The following is a 17331-nucleotide window of genomic DNA, read 5'->3' as shown; positions in this document are numbered from 1 at the left end:
GGGCCACAGTGATAAGATGAAACAAGCCCTGAACATTTTTGGCTCCCTATCATGCTGTAGCGCCAGAGCCAATGATCCCTGTGGAGTCTTCAGCGAAGACCAGCAAGTTCGCACAACCAGGAAGTGAACCTGTGCTGCCCTGACTGCATGACTCACCTTGCACACCACACGGCCGTGCCTTTCCAGGTCAACCAGCAAACCTGCTATGTACTATTTTTTTTAGTTGTGAGTTAAGAACAGATCAGTTGTCATCATCACTGCATGTAAATGTTTTCTCTCAAATTATGGGTCAAGGAATCAAACCCCCCTGTGTGTGGGATAAGCCATCGCTTGTGTAGCAAGCCCAATACCAGTCATTCACGAATATAATGCATTCTCAAAATATGTGCAAGGTGCAGGGAAAAAAACATCTAAACACATTCAGGGTCAGGTATCTCCTGCAGCACTGTGAAAAAACAATGAAGGAAGAACTCTGGTTTTCTGGACAAAGAGAGAATGGGTGAAGGGATGGGAGAAATCACTTTTCACAAATGATATAGGCTTGAAGTATATGAAAAAAATACATTCACTTCATCATGTTGAATAATTTCTATAAAACAATGAGGTAGATTACAAAGTTGCAGATCTTTTCTGTTACTCTATAGTTCTGAAGTTATTCTGTTTTGCTCATATTTTTAAGGTTTGAGGATAATACGGCCTCAATTGGTTAAGATGAACCCACTTGAAAAGTGCATTTTTGGAGTACTTCTTGAATTTGATTTGATAAGCTACAGAGGACACTTTGTCTCTGATTTTGTGAAGTCCAATCTAACTAGGTAGGATATTTTGAGAGGTAGGAATTATATACTTTCCTTTTTTGTTACTATGGTTTGCTATAAGTCTTCTATAAGCTATTTGTTTAGGCTGTGTTTTTCATTGATGGAATACACTCCAGTTTGTAAAACAGCAGGTTACAGTCAGTAAATACTTATTTCCTTTAGATGACCTTTTACTGGGCCTATCCAGTCTATCAGGATGTCAGACCATGCTGTATGCCTAGGTTGAAACTGAAAAAGGTTATGCAACATCACTGTTCATATTTGGCCAACAAGCTACTTGCTAAAGTGTCTTGTATGTGTTCTTGCCCCCTGTGACCCCCGTACGGTTCGTCATGTGAATGCTGTAGCATTACTCCTCTGTGTCTCAAAGGAACGACCCATTTAGGTGCACAGTATCTGCTTTATCAACTGTGACTAGTAAGTTCTGGTTATAGATGATTTTTAAATCCTGTAACTCACCATCAGAAATTACAGGACCTGACACAAGTCTTTAGGACTTTTCCTTTTATACAGTAGCTCCTTTTGTTAGAGTCAGCTAAATCATTCCCTCTTATGCACATAGTTTGACTGTAATCAGTACATTTCATAGGCGTAATCAAGATACATCAGACTCATTTGAATAGTCTATGTGGTCCCCCATGAGCCACACATGGGGTCTGTAGGTGATCATCAATGCATTGAATGGTGTTTTCAACGAGACTGTTAAATACTAATGTACAACTTTGTCAAAAACATCTTCGGCAAAACGCCCGCCAGGGGGCGCTGTTACAGGAGACAGAAAACCTCAGGCCTGACTGTTCAAAGGGTGCAAAGGTAAGTCATTTTCGCAATGCCACTGAATGCTGACCCTAAAAAAGGCACAGGACAGCATTGTAAACCATAACGAAGTATGGTAAAGCATATTAACAAACATGGCAAATCAGGGTAAATGCATAGTATAACCATGGGAAAAGCATGGGAAAACTGCAAAAATACAGAGTTGCATACCAGTCACAAGACAGACTTGGCAGTATTCTTGTATTTACAGTGTACAGGGTTTGTTTATGTTAGGGCCAGACAAGCTCATGCCTCTTATCCCTGATCAAGAACATTGAGAAAGGACCAACCATTATGACACGAGGTGCAGGGCACCCAAGATTAGAATCATACTCTTAGTCCTGTCTGATGGATCATTAGAAGTCAGGTCAGGGCTTGTCCAGGTGTACGCGTCTTTATGCACATGAGGCACTGCTCTTGGATTTCCCTGACAGTAAAGGAACTGCCTGCACTAGGATCTAACAAAGGTGATGTTCTGGTTAATTTGCATACATAATGAGATCAGAGCTCAGCTAGCAGTTTATACTGAGCTAATGTAATTTACTTTAGGCATGCTCTGTGTAACGTGGCTCATCCAATCCTGAAAGTCCTGATACCAGTCAGGAACCTTTACTATTCTTCCAAACAGATTTGTATTCTAGCAGGATGGAAACCTAGCAGATACTCAAGTCATTTTCAGAGTGGTCCTGCCCCTATATAAAGTCAAAGGGGAACAGCAGGATGATGGTAAGTCAGGGCAGCCAGACATTGTCCTCCTAATCTTTTTCAAGCAATCTTTTCTGCCCACATGGTTAATGTATCATGCTAATGTAGGCACCCACTACTGTGGTGGTTGATCCGGTTGGCACATACTGGCCTGGCCAAACTGACCTAGTCTGATAAAGCCACCATTGTTAAAGCAAAGCAGAGTGCCCATTTGGAATAGAAATATATTGCAGTATTTTTCAAAGCACAAGAAATATTTTTCCATAATATACTTCACATTATATCTTTGAACTCTTCTGTTATAGGTATGAGCCTTGTTCTTTCGGTGTTCCTTCATTCCTTCGTTGAATGTCCATGTTTTTTATTTCGAGTGTGTTTTTCTTGTACCGTGCTTTCAATGAGACCAGAAAAAAAAAACTGCAGCGGTGTACCACAGGGATCAGTATTAGGTCCTCTGCTATTCCTAATCTACATTAATGATTTAGATTCTGGTATAGTAAGCAAACTTGTTAAATTTGCAGACGACACAAAAGTAGGAGGAGTGGCAAACAACGTTGCAGCAGCAAAGGTCATTCAAAATGATCTAGACAAGATTCAGAACTGGGCAGATACATGGCAAATGACATTTAATAAAGAAAAGTGTAAGGTACTGCACGCAGGAAATAAAAATGTACATTATAAATATCATATGGGAGATATTGAAATTGGAGAAGGAATCTATGAAAAAGACCTAGGAGTTTTTGTTGACTCAGAAATGTCTTCATCTAGGCAATGTGGGGAAGCTATAAAAAAGGCTAACAAGATACTCGGATACATTGTGAAAAGTGTTGAATTTAAATCAAGGGAAGTAATGTTAAAACTGTACAATGCACTAGTAAGACCTCATCTTGAATATTGTGTGCAGTTCTGGTCACCTCGCTATAAAAAAGATATTGCTGCTCTAGAAAGAGTGCAAAGAAGAGCGACCAGAATTATTCCGGGCTTAAAAGGCATGTCATATGCAGACAGGCTAAAAGAATTGAATCTGTTCAGTCTTGAACAAAGAAGACTACGTGGCGACCTAATTCAAGCATTCAAAATTCTAAAAGGTATTGACAGTGTCGACGCAAGGGACTTTTTCAGCCTGAAAAAAGAAACAAGGACCAGGGGTCACAAATGGAGTTTAGAAAAAGGGGCATTCAGAACAGAAAATAGGAGACACTTTTTTACACAGAGAATTGTGAGGGTCTGGAATCAACTCCCCAGTAATGTTGTTGAAGCTGACACCCTGGGATCCTTCAAGAAGCTGCTTGATGAGATTTTGGGATCAATAAGCTACTAACAACCAAACGAGCAAGATGGGCCGAATGGCCTCCTCTCGTTTGTAAACTTTCTTATGTTCTTATGTTCTTATGTTTATAAAAGTTTCAGATAGGAAAGCATTATGACATGGGAAGGTGTGCATTAAAGCAATGTGTTTAATGTACCTATGTGTGAACATGAAGAATACAAGAGCATTATTTCTTCCAATAAGGTGCTTTATTACCATGGGGGCATATAATCTAACTATATATATATAGATAGATAGATAGATAGACACCCCAGTTCTTCTACCTGAGCTGGTCTCTGTTTAAAATAAGAGGCTACTAAATCCATGAGCAGTGCTTCAAATCCAAGAGGTCTCTTTTGGGGCAGCAGTAATAACAGAGACGTAAATGTTTTGAAGTGTAGCTGCAATTAGTGCAGCTTCATCAGGGACACTCATGTTGTCTCTTGGGATAGGAGTCATGCACAGCTACTCATTAGTGGGGAGGTGAATGATGACATTACAGTGAGGGGCCATGGGTGTTTTTAAAACAGTCCTAAACTGACCTTTGTGTGGTTGTTTCAATTTCCCACATGGCACAGGAGACCCGACGGTCAGGGCGGCGTCCTCTGATCGCACTACCAAGCCAGCTTCCTTTTTCACTTGGAACTCGAGAACCGATATCAATGAGGTGCCAACCTCTGGAGGACAGAGGTCAGCCCTGCAGGTGTCTGCCCTGAGCTTACTGGGCACCTGGCCAGCATAATTTGCTGCAGTGTGATGATGAGAAACATCCCCTGCTGGTTTTGCCTCCCTAACACACGAGAGCTCCAGAGCCAATGCAACACTGCCTTCAGAGTCTACAGTGAAGACCTGTTTACGTCACACAGCCAGGATACAAACGTACGCTACTCTGTGCACCACATGGCTGCACTTATACCAGATGAGCCACTCGGGGACCCCCCAAATTTATATATTTATTAAGTGGAACAGTGGTTTGGTGTGATCTCTAACATGGAAATGGCGCTGGAACAATGTCTAAATGACTTGTGCATCTGTGCCTTTATATTTATGTTGATCAGTACTTTTCTATAGTTCAATAAACATTTTACAGGACAAATTAAAACTATGGATTGTGTTATATCTGTTCACATAAATCTGTCTTGCATTACACAACTGCATCAGAAGTATTTGCATTTGAAAGTGAAAGTAATCAAACGTATTTGCATTTTGTGAAGTCTCAGTTGCATTTGTATTTAGATGGAGCTGAAGTGCATACAGTTGTTTTTTCATTTGCATTTGTAAGATTTACAGGTATTTTGCATTTGCACAAACTGGCCACCCCTCAAGGCAAGTGACCATCTTAACCACTATACAAAAGAGCCGGGCTCATCTGCATTCGGGGCTACAGAGCTTTTGACCTCATCTCATCTCACTAATAGGGGACAGAATCCGTAACGGCAGTGCATCACACAACAATGCCTGTTACATTTGCATGCTGTTCCTTCTACAGTGAGCTTGTTGACAGTAGTAGGCATGTTGATGTGGATCCACAAGAGCACCCACCATTAAGAAAACACTGCAAATTAAACATTAAGGGGGTGATGAAGTATAGGTGTAGTGCAAATAATTGCAGATGCAAAATTTAAATTGCATTGCGGCCAGGCAATTATTTTGCACTACACCCTATGCAAGGTTAAGAGCAATGCAAATTACTCAACACACACAAATAATGATCTGCAATTATGATAATGAGGTTCTCAATGAGCGCATTTGTCTATTTAGCGGCTGCACTTGCAGAGTTAGGAGTACAGAAAGCAGTTGTAGCTGCATGACATTTGTGGAGCACGAAAATACAAACCAAAAAAAAAGAAAGTCAGACAAAGGGCAGCAAAGTCCTCTTGGAGCATGGAAAAGAAAAGGAAAGTTTTCTGAGAAGGAGTTGAAAGTCCTTACAGCTGAGGTCACTCAGCATGAAACGGAGCTGAATGGAAAAGCCTCAGCCAACATTAGTTATGCTAGTATCCTTAGAAAATAATATGTATTGACCTGCTCTTTTCAGAATAACATCCAGAAATTTCCCTAGCACTCTGGAAAAGGTAGATTGGGCTATCCCTCCAGACATTCCAACTGTGCGCTAAAAGGAACCAGAGGCTAAGTAGTGCAGAGAACACATAACGTTCACATGTGCAGGGATAGTGGTCCTTAGATTAACGCTGGGGTCTAGCTCATCCTTCAGTTGAAAAATGAGGTCAAGGATGACCTGCAGAGTTAGGCAATAACCGTATCCTCCAGCATCCCAAACAAAGTGATCCTGGGATTGAATATGCGGGTTCTTCTTCGTCTTGCCCTTCTCTTCTGAACGTGTTCCTGTCTCTCCTCAACAAGAGCCAAGTGTCACCGTATCAGGAGGTCTACCATGGCAGCCAAGCCAATGACAGGTCTCTGCAGGTGTGTGCTTTTATACAGATCTTAGTTACTCGTTTTTACAATGGTTTGCATCTTGTAAGAAGCAATGTCAAGTTTTGGAGTTTCAGCAATTGCTTAAGTGCAAGGCAAAATCCTTAGATTATAATGTTTGCGCCTGCTTAGTGTCCAGATTCCACCCAATTGCATGCTCTTTTCTTCATTTGAATGCATTTCAATATAATTTCAATGGATTAATGATGGCAAAGTGCAAATTTGATAATGGGTGAGGAACACCAGATGAACATCATTCTTTACATACACCACATTTTTTGCAGCTGCTAAGCATGATTTACGGCTGCATCATGAGAGTGTTTTGCACCTGCAAATCACTTTGTGCGTATCCTTACATCACCCCCTATATTTTACAAACAATGTATTAATGTATATGACTAATACAATGTATGTTTCCAAACTTTTTGTTTACCACTAATCATTGTTGCAGATCCATTGCCATTGTATAAATGTACCCGGGGACCAGCCCTCTTGTAATCAGATAGCCCTCGGCTGTGCATGCCTCACATATGCACTGTTGGAAATGAACGATTAGGAAATAACAGTCTGGTGATACGATGAAGGTATTAACATTCTCTCACATGGCTGGTATTCACTGGGGGAGGTCTTAATCATCCCAGTACAAAAGATCAGTATTACAATATGTAGGGGGACTTGATTGAAATCTTTTAAATCTTAAAAGGAATTAACCCTAACCAATATTTTAAGAGCAGCACAGAAACTAGGTTCAGAGGACACACGGTTGAAAATGAAGTGGAGGTAGACTTAGCACAGTGGGTGCTTACTTTAAAGTGATGAGGGTATGGAATGGATCACCTAGCACAGTGGAAGCACAGTGAAAACATGGTAAAGCATAGGTAAGCATTGTAAAGAATAGTAAGGTAGCCTCTGGCAAAGCCTATGGCGATGTTTCTAGAAAACTGGTTATTTGATTAATAGATATCTCTCTTTTTATTTTGGCTAACAATGTTAGGCAGAACATATTAAGCACATAGTACACAGAGTATCACATCTATGATCTGTAGTAGACTCCATTTATTATGAACTTTAATACCTCAGAGTTAAAACCTGACTTTCCCTAATCATGGGGTGGAATATTCATGTAAAATAAACGTATTAAAAAATAAATGAATGCAAAGTGCATTAAATAAACTCATAAAATAAAAATGGCTACACCGCCCCAGGGGAGGTGCACATCGAAGAGCTTAGAGAGCTTTATTATTTATTTATTTATTTATTTTTCTCAGCAGAGAAAAATCAGCAGTTGTATACAAAAAATATATATCAAGAATTACTGTACAATTAAGAGAAAGATACAAAATACAATGACTTCAGTCAGGGTAGTTCAAGAGCAGATAACAGTGCTGACAGTTACATCAGCGTTACTTACAAGTGCAAGTGAAATACAAAGTACTACAGATTGGGTTCAGTGCAGGATTAAATACAATAAAATAGGGAGCAGATAAATGCAAGTTAAAGTACATTGAAGGCAGAGTGCTATATTGTCCAGAAGGGAAGAGTTGAGTTTTCCAGGTGTTGTCTGAAGAGGTGTGTCTTGAGCAGGTGCCAGAAGGTGGTCAGGGACTGGGCAGTCCTGACATCCATAGAAAGGTCGTTCCACCACTGCGGGGCGAGGATGGAGAAGGAGTGGGCTCTGGAGGCAGGGGAGCATGGAGGCGGTAGAGCCAGTCTTCTAGTGCAGGTGGAGGGGGAAGGTCTGGTCAAGGCATCGGTAGGTGAGTACAAGAGACTTGAACTGGATGTGAGCAGAGCAGTGGAACAGCGTGGGATAAGCGAAGCAGAGAGAACACTAGGCGAGCAGCAGAGTTCTGGATGAGCTGGAGCGGGTGGGGACACAATGAGACCAGCCAGGAGGGAGTTGCAGTAGTCTAGGCGGGAGAGTACCAGGGTCTGGACGAGGAGTTGCGTGGAGTAGTTGCAGAGGAAGGGTTGGATTCTTCATATGTTGCTAAGGACAAATCTGTAGGTGAATACTAGAGTGGAGATGTGCTGGGAGTAGGAGAGGCAGGGGTCCAGGGTTACTCCAGAGCATGGTAGATTCCAGAGGAATGGAGATAGAGAGATTAGAGGAGGGGGAAGAAAAGGAGGTCAGATTTAGGGAGGCTGAGTTTGAGGTGATGCGAGAGCATCCAGGAGGAGATAGCAGACAGATGGATACAGATAAGGGAGGGGATGGTGGTATCAGAGGGGGGAGGAGAGGAAGATCTGATCATCATCAGCATAGACATGGTATGACAAACCATAGGATGTGATGAGGGGGCCCAGGGAGTGGTGTTGAGAGAGGATCCAAGACTGATCACCTGCTGCAAATTCAATTTCAGTTAGGCAGCACATCATTTATATTTTACAAAGTAACTAATTTGTATTTACAAACCCAACCACACATGCACTATTTACAGGAGCAGGCCTCAGTCCTGTCACATACCCTCCCACTTAGAATGGAACCCCTTTGGGTCCATTTGATTTATTTCACCCATACTGTCCAATACACACAAAGGTGGGTGGATTGAGGCTCAGACAGCCTCTACCAAATAACAGACAGACAGGGCTCTCAACCACTAGAACACCCTGCCGCCTGATGCCAGCTGGCCCCAACACTAGCTCCCGACTATTTATTGGGCTTCTGTACATTTACAAGGGGTCCTCCACCCAAGGTGCTGGAGAGAGGCCTTCAAGCAGTGGTGCTGACAACAACAGTGCTGGGCACTTCGGCAGTGGCAGCTCTGGACATGCAGACGCTGGACACTCTGGATGCATAGCAGACCGAGCCCCTTTCAAAAATTGCCCTGCCAGGAAGTGAGGTCCTGGGGAGACCGAATCAGTCTTAACATGGCAAGCTGAAATAGCTGCCAGCTAAACCTTTAATGCGATGGAGGATTTCCCCTTGTCAAATAGGTCCTGCAAAAATTGCAGTATTACTTCCATGGTGTTTAGCCAACCATGGAGTTTAGCCCACAAGGTAGACACCATGTCTGAAAGACACCCCACTGCTCTGGCATTTTCTAAGATGTCAATAACCCTGTTGGACAGATCCAGGCAGCTCAATTGCAGCTGTCCAGGAGCCAGACCCAGAGCAACAGACTCGATGAGTTGGGATGCCATAAGGTCCCCCGCGTCTGACTGAGGGTCGCGGCGTATCAGCAGTCTCTACGGCTGGCTGCTCAAGAGCTGCATCAGGGTTGTAAACCAGAGTCTCCTGGGCCAATATAGGGCTACAAGGAGCACCATGACCCTGTCCTGTCTGATTTTCTCCAGACACAGTGGGAGCAGGGAGAGTGGTGGGAAGCCGTATAACAGATGTCTCGGCCATTGGTGTGTCAAGGCATCTATTCCCAGCTGTTCCCCACCTCCTATCATGGAGAACCAGAGGGAACAGTGGGTTGATTCCTGGGAGGCAAAGAGTTCTATCTCTGCTCTCCCGAAACTCTACCAAATGAGGATCACCACCTCAATGTGAAGCCTCCACCAAGCTGCTGGGGACTCCCCTTAAGAGGAGGTCCGCCGCTCAGTTTGTCACCCTGGGCAGTGAGAGGAGGTTCTCGTGCGCCCACAGAAAAAGCTCGCAGGCCACAAGATGGAGACAGGTAAACTGCCTGCAGCTCTAAAATATTGATGTGGAGACCCTGCCATGGGGGCTTCCACACACCTTGCACACCCATTCCATACAGCGCCCCAGTCCAGGCTGGATGCATCTGTGGTGACGACCTCCCTTCTGGTGACACTGCCCAGCGCTATACTGAGGCGTAGATGGGCTGGCTGGTTCCACCCAGAAAGTGTCTTTAGACAGTGATGAGACACTGTCAATAGGTGGTTGTGGTTCAATGTGGGCTGAAAAACCCTGCTGTTGAACCAGGAGACCAAATGGAAGGGTCTGGGAAGCTGCTGCCATCAGGCACCAGAAGTTTCTGGAACATTACTACTGTGAGGACTTTGTTGTGCTGAAAGAGCTCCAACAGCCGGCTAAGCACACTCTGAGATAGTAGGCTGTGTGGGAAAATGTGAGCTGGCTCTTCGCATGATTCACCGTAAGGCCCAACCATTGCAGGTGGCTGGTGATGGGTTCCTTGTGGGCCTTTGCCTGTGCTTGGGACTGAGCACAAATTAGCCTGTCATCCAGATAATTGAGCACTTTGATGCCCTTGAGTCTCAATGGGGCCAAGATTGCTTCCATGCACTTCGAGAAGGCACGTGGAGCTAGGGAGAGGCCAATTGGCAAAACACAGAACTTGCACGCTGTTCCCTGAAAGGTGAACCGCAGGTACTTCCTATGCACTGTTTTTATGTGGAAGAGGAAATAGGTGTCCTTGAGGTCCACTGCGGTGAACCAGTCGCCTGGCCTGATTGACTGCATCAGCTGTCTGAGGCCACTATCCTGCTTTGGAACTAGAAAGTACCTAGAGCAGAACCCTTCTTCCAACTGGAGGGGGTTCTATCATGTGAACAGACCATTTATGCAGCACAGCTGCGTCCTGTGGGTCCGTGATTCATATCGTCGTCATGCCCCGAAAGAGAAGAGGACAATTTTTGTATTTCAACAAACAGCTGGTCTAAACAGTATTAAGCACCTATGTGTCTATGGTGCACTGACACCAATAGTCCAGATGACTCCCTGAGAAGGGTCCCTGAGCCTGTGGTAGCAAAATCCTAGGGCTGCTGCTTAGCCTGTGACTTGGCCTGTGGCTTGGCCTGTGGCTTCGGTCTTTTTGCAGGATGGTGGAACTCATTATAGCCTCTGTGGTGAGCAGCAGTGAACCATTCACCCTCCTCCTCAGTGACAATGGACAGTATTTCCTCCTGTGGCCAAGCTGCACTTGCAGCCCCATGGGACCCCAAGTTGGCAGGTGGGGCAGGTGGCGTCAAACATTTCTGCAGTAATTCAGCGAGAACAGTTCCTTGGTGGGAAACAGCTGCACAGATTTTTTGCATCTACTCCAAGTCTGCCGATTGCCTGGAAAGAGGATTCTTCTTTCCATACCGTGGGGGAGGAAAAGGAGATGCAGAGCTCGAGGAGGATGAGGAAGAAGAAAAATCCAGCTGTTGCCTCAATCTGCTGAATATGTCAACCAGGCGGGTCAAGACCCGAGTGAGACTGGTTTGGTACCGGACCTGTGACCTCGGCACTGGTTTGTAGTGGGCTGGAACCGGGTTGGCTCGGTACCAGTTTGAAAATGTGTAGGCCTACTTTGTTAACAGAACAATTAGATACATCGAAAATATGTTCAACATTTGTTAAATGCTCAAGTAAGCACAGTATTTATTTAATTCATTATTAATTTGTGGCCAGAATAATGTCTTCTCTGTTTTCCTCATGGATGTGTTAAACAAACGAATCAAGGCTGGGCATAGAAGGAATAATAATAATAATAATAATAATAATAATAATAATAATAATAATAATAATAATAATAGAAAGTTAAAAACATTGTTCATAGACTATTATTATTATTATTATTATTAATTTGTTGATTATTGTTGTTGTTGTTGTTGTTGTTGTTGTTGTTGTTGTTATGATGATGATGATGGTGATGATGTTTATGGGCTTACAGTAAATATCAGTCGCTAACTGTATTGTTATAAATGTGCGTGATTCCCCTATCCAGGCTCTTTGACTGATCCACAGTAAGTGTATGAAATGGTTACCCCTGTGAGCCCCAGTCAGTGCTGCGTTCTCAGAGGCGAGTTCCCTGTGATTGATACCCGGGCACGAAGATGCAGTGTTCAGTTTGTTTTCAACCTGTGTTTTAAATCATTACAGTGCTACCAGGTCGACCCAAGTCTGTGTTGCTCACAATTCAATGTTTTTTTTTTAGTTTTACAGCTATCAGTATCGTGAAATATCTATTGCTTTTGCGATGTTCCGTTCTAACACCAGATTACTGTAGTGTCCTAAAACGCAGCATTAGTACACAGCTTAAAGCCCATATATCACTATGCAGACTGTATTATTTATCCATTTAAAAAAATGAAACAACCAATCAGTCTTGTGTTTAAATATAGTCGCTATATTGTGCAACTGACTGTGAGAAAATTCATGAACTCATAGAATTCTAGAACAGTTACAAGTAATGTAGCAATCCAGCCAATATATTTAAAAACTGTACAATACATAAAGCCATTTGAAATATTTGACATAACTATAAAAAAATGTGTCCTTGATGTCTTAAATCACAAACAGTACACCGAATTGCATTATGATAGTTTACTATGGTTTTAAAAATATATATATATATATATCATATATAATATATTATATTATTTTTATATAATATTATATATATATATATAGCTAGCGGGAAGGGCCAGTCCGCGCAGTGTGGGCGCATCCGTTAGGTGCTTACCAATCCACGAATGTTTCAAGTGGGTCAAAGTTCAAGGAGATTTCTTTAATATTATAATCTTGCAGAACAACGTCATGTCAGCACTGAAACACTAAGTTAAAAAAAAAAAAAAAAAAAAAAAAAAAATAATAATAATAATAATAATAATAATAATAATAAATAATAATATCGTGAATTATTATGAAACCTCGAGCTTTTAATATTAGCATCGTAGTGGTATCCATATATATATATATATATATATATATATATATATATATATATATATATATATATATATATATATATATATATATATATATATAAGATGGGCCTCTTCACTGAGTTACAGGAAAACAATTCCATCTCGGGTTTCTGTTAGTCTATAAATTACTCGACCTTCGGACTCGTAAATTATGACGTCATAGAAACATGAGAAACATAGGTGATTGGACCGTGTGAGCAGCAAAGGGTTAAATACAAGGTAATAAAAAAGCTGGATTCATGGGAATGTTAGCTATTGTCAAACAATGCTAATAATGCATGAGCACCTAAATGAATATCGAAATACAGATAATAAAGGGGTTTAGTGAATATGCCTACTCGTATTTATTTGAAAGTGGTAAAGTGCATCTCGGTAGCTGCAAACTCTTATCAGACCGTTCCATTAAAGCAGTAGTAAGACAACGTGCAGTGACCGCCGCGTCAAACACCAGAGTGAAACGCGGAGGACAGGAAATGACTTGATTTCTGTAATGCAAAACGTCTTGAATCAATACCGAATCAATTATATTGAAACGGGCTGTGATGATCTAACTGGTCCAACTTGGGCCACTTAATGATGAACTAATACTTGCATGTGATACTCTAAAGTGTCCCGTGTATTTGACAGTCTGGGATGCATGGGAATTCAGGACACGATTGATATATTCCTCAATATGACAAGGGACATGACTGGCAAGATAAGTCGTATTAGTTAGGATACAGCTAATGTACGCGAACGACTATGAACATTTTTAAAGAGGTGTAATTCAGCCCTTTTGTATCACTATGTACAGTATGCAAATGAGTCTGTATTTTACCTGACGCAAACGTGCGCATTGTATGTCTTAGGATAAATGAGCATTAAAGACTGAGGTAATATATAGGTCTTTGGATATGTGAATGGATCGCAGTATAACCGCATGGGCTACTGTCATTTCTACTCACGGAGCACTGCAAATGTAATGCATTCATCAGACTATGTACTGTGTTGCCTGCAAAAGGGATTACAGCACAATAATACATAACACCATCATGGTCAACTTCAGGTCAGCGGCCGCTAGAGGGCGAATTAGACACCTGCTCACGCAGCTGCTATTTTCTGTGATCGGCAGGTCCCGGACAGAGTTCCTATAGGAAAATGCAAATGCACCGTTATTGCCCGCTCCTATTGGTCCAGGGACGCGATCACACCCCCGGATAGGAGGTGCAGTACATTTAGATCTATAAAACTGCAGATTGCTCCGTTCAGCAGTTCAGTGTTTTCAGTCTGAGGTGCTGCCTATGAGGAAGTTAGCACTGGGACAGCCAGGCGCGCTGCTAGGATATACTTTACAAGCTTAGAGATTCTATGTAACAGGAGAAAACAATCCACTGCAATTAAAACGACGTAAACAATGTAGGTGTATACCTGGGGAGAAAGACGACAGCTAGTACCAGAAGCAGAGAAGAGTGACACTTGCTTAACAAAACTCACGAGACAGCAGAAGGTTCTGTTTCCATCTGAGAAGAGACTGTGCTCCAGGCTCTTCTGTTCAAAGTTTTGCCCGGGAGTGCAGCACTGAAGACTGGAAAGTTCCTGTGGAATTGTGTCTCTCTCCTATTCTGCACGCAAGAAAAAGACAGGACAATTTATTATTTATGTATTTATTATTTTAAAAGAAGGCGGCGAAAAAGAAATCAACAAAACAACAATAACAATAATAAGAAACTGCACTCGCCAGCTGCAGTACCCGAGCTGTGTTTGACCTAGGAGAATACGTTGCCAGCAGTGATTTAAAAAAAAAAAAAAAAAAAAAAAAATTGGGCAGGTCATATAAATAAACATCAAACATAAATATATAGCGTATTTATTTATTTGTCCATTTTTGAATATACGTTTTTAACCAGAGGCTGTGCGTGCGCATAGGCTATCCGTTGGCTCGAAGGACTCCTCTTGCATGGAGTGACATGGCCTCCGACCTCGCTATGAGTACAGAGCTGCCAAACAGCCCCCTCGCCATTGAGTACGTCAACGACTTCGACCTGATGAAGTTCGAGGTCAAGAAGGAGCCCCCGGAGTCGGAGAGGTACTGCCACCGTCTCCCGCCAGGCTCCCTGTCCTCCACCCCTATCAGCACCCCCTGTTCCTCAGTGCCTTCATCCCCGAGTTTCTGCTCGCCTAGCCCCGGAGACCAGTTCAACAACAACAACATCAACAACAACAACCCTAACCCTGCCACCAAGCCTCAGCTGGAGGACCTGTACTGGATACCCAACTACCAGCACCACCTCAACCCGGAGGCCCTGAACCTGACCCCAGAGGACGCCGTGGAAGCCCTCATCGGCAATGCGCACCACCACCACCACCACCATCACCACCAGGGCTATGAAGGGTTCAGGGGGCAGCAGTTCCCTGATGAGGAACTCTCTGCTGTGGCCGCCAGCCACCACCATCAGACTCACCACCACCACCATAACCACCACATGCGGCTGGAGGACCGCTTCTCTGATGACCAGTTGGTGAGCATGACAGTACGGGAGCTCAACAGGCAGCTGCGCGGTTTCAGCAAGGAGGAGGTGATCCGTCTCAAGCAGAAGCGCCGGACCCTGAAGAACCGCGGATATGCCCAGTCTTGTCGGTATAAGCGGGTCCAACAGAGGCACATGCTGGAGAGCGAGAAGTGCACCCTGCTGAGCCAGGTGGATCAACTCAAACAAGACGTGGCGAGGCTGGCAAAGGAACGGGACCTGTACAAGGAAAAGTACGAGAAACTGGCGAGCCGGAGCTACAGCGGCAGGGATCTCACATCCAACCAGGCGAAAAGCGCATCACCTGCCGAATTCTTCATGTGAGGGTGTTTCTCTCTCTCTCTCTCTCTCTCTCTCTCTCTCTCTCTCTCTCTCTCTCTCTCTCTCTCTCTCTGTGTGTTTTTGCAATACCTTTGTTACAGAACTTGTTATAGACTTACACGAAATTTTAAAACTGTTTATACTTTTTTTTTTTTTTTTGCTCAAGGTCAACAAAATCGATCTACATGTAAACCTTAGAATTAAATATAGCCCACCTCGTAATTCTCCAACCCGTTTTTGTTTCAAAAACAGTAAAAGAAGAACTATGAATAATAAAATAAAGTGAAACGGCTGGGTGCAATAGTCGACTGTGAGCTTTCCCTTTAAATTGAAAAGTCTTAGCGAACACTTTTTGGAACTTGTAAATGATTCTAAAGGACCGAGTGAAAAAGAAGAAAAAAAAAAAACTATATGCACAATTGTCTTAATCCAATGATTTGTTTCGATGTGTTTTTAGCACAAGCTGTTTTAAATTAGAGCTTGCAGAATTAGAAGTTATTATATATATATATATATTATATATATAATAATATATATATATATATATATATATATATATATATAATGTGATAATGGATCGGGATCTTCTTTTTTTTGAATACTGGACTTGATATAAGTAAAAAGCAATACGATTTAACAGTGCATCTTCTGTCAATAACACCTCTTGTGGGACTGCCAACTTCGGACGACACGAAACTAAAAAAGAAAGAGACATGTGGTCCTACTGAGAGTCTTAAAAAACAAGACTTTTTAGAAACCCAGCATGCAGGACATGTGTGGCATTTCGAAGCCCTTTTTTCTACTAATTGACCAGGATAAGAAGCATGGCTCAATATTCATCTTTTTGCAGCAGTTAAGTTGCGGCAGGTTGCATTCTCATTGGCCGAAGCAGAGAGATGCTTGAAAAAGCGACAATGCAATGAAGTGACTGTGGGAACTCAGCACAGAAAAGGGATGAGTGTTAACGCTATTTTCATTCTATTTTATTGTTTTAAAGAGAGAACCTGAGCCAGATTCTAGAATTATTTATGGTGTCCACTTGTAAATATGTAGAATTCATATAGATTTTTTTTTTCTGAGCTTTTTTTTTTTTGCTTGATGCTGATTAAGAAAAAAAGTCTTAATAATGAAACGTTTGTATGTAACGGCATGCAAATATTATAACATATTCTAACTGAAATGAAGATGTAGAATTGTAAGAAAAGCCTAATGCACTATACTAAAAATAATTGGATTACTATGTTACTGTTTTATATGAAATTTGATTGCTATGCTGTTAATAATTATTGAAAAGGTGGATATATAAACATTATCAAAAAGTGACATGACAAATATAATAATATATGGACTGCAATCCGTTTGCTGCTAATTCTCTATGCACCATCTATTTATTCGCCCTTTGTATGGATTTCCCAAAGTACTGCACATTTTTATGTAAAACACCAGTAGATTATTGTAAAGGTTAGATCCACAACACTTGCTTCTTATTGATACATAATTATTTCAATTCCTTAAATAAAAAAAAAGCTGCAGAGTTGTGACCTGTTGAAAGGATGCGCAAATGCTTGTCTAAAATGACATTTTTTTTTTTTTTTTACTGAACAAGAACACATTCTGCAATGGAACCTGAGTGAATTCAACTGATCAAACGACTGTCAATAAAATATCTGAACAAATTCGCGTTTCTTCTGATATTGTGGGGAAACCTAATTACATGTTATTGAAGCTGTTCTGAGCAAAATACTGTTATTGCTGGAATTTAAAGGGTTCAAGTGTTTATAACATGTTTCAAATG

General features: G+C 42.0%; 1 protein-coding gene across 1 annotated transcript; it reads left to right on the top strand.

Annotated features, from left to right (window-relative positions):
* The first annotated feature begins 14557 nt into the window (after positions 1–14557).
* LOC121314266 (transcription factor MafA-like) lies at positions 14558–15993 on the top strand. The gene is made up of 2 exons (XM_041247329.1): positions 14558–15535; positions 15703–15993. The coding sequence occupies exons 1-2, from the start codon at positions 14655–14657 to the stop codon at positions 15725–15727; spliced, it is 906 nt and encodes a 301-aa protein (XP_041103263.1). The 5' UTR covers positions 14558–14654; the 3' UTR covers positions 15728–15993.
* The last annotated feature ends 1338 nt before the right edge of the window (positions 15994–17331 follow it).

This window comes from Polyodon spathula, chromosome 4 (genome assembly GCF_017654505.1).
Source record: "Polyodon spathula isolate WHYD16114869_AA chromosome 4, ASM1765450v1, whole genome shotgun sequence".
Taxonomy (NCBI): domain Eukaryota; kingdom Metazoa; phylum Chordata; class Actinopteri; order Acipenseriformes; family Polyodontidae; genus Polyodon; species Polyodon spathula.
Note: the sequence above shows the minus strand (reverse complement) of the source record. Positions and strands in the feature narration are given on the sequence as shown.

Bases quoted from the DNA above. Each gene is read 5' to 3' on its own strand.
- LOC121314266 (XM_041247329.1), top strand. From the start codon at position 14,655: ATGGCCTCCGACCTCGCTATGAGTACAGAGCTGCCAAACAGCCCCCTC. The intron at 15,536-15,702 runs GTGAGGGTGTTT...TTTTTGCTCAAG, and splicing joins TCACCTGCCGAATTCTTCAT to GTCAACAAAATCGATCTACA.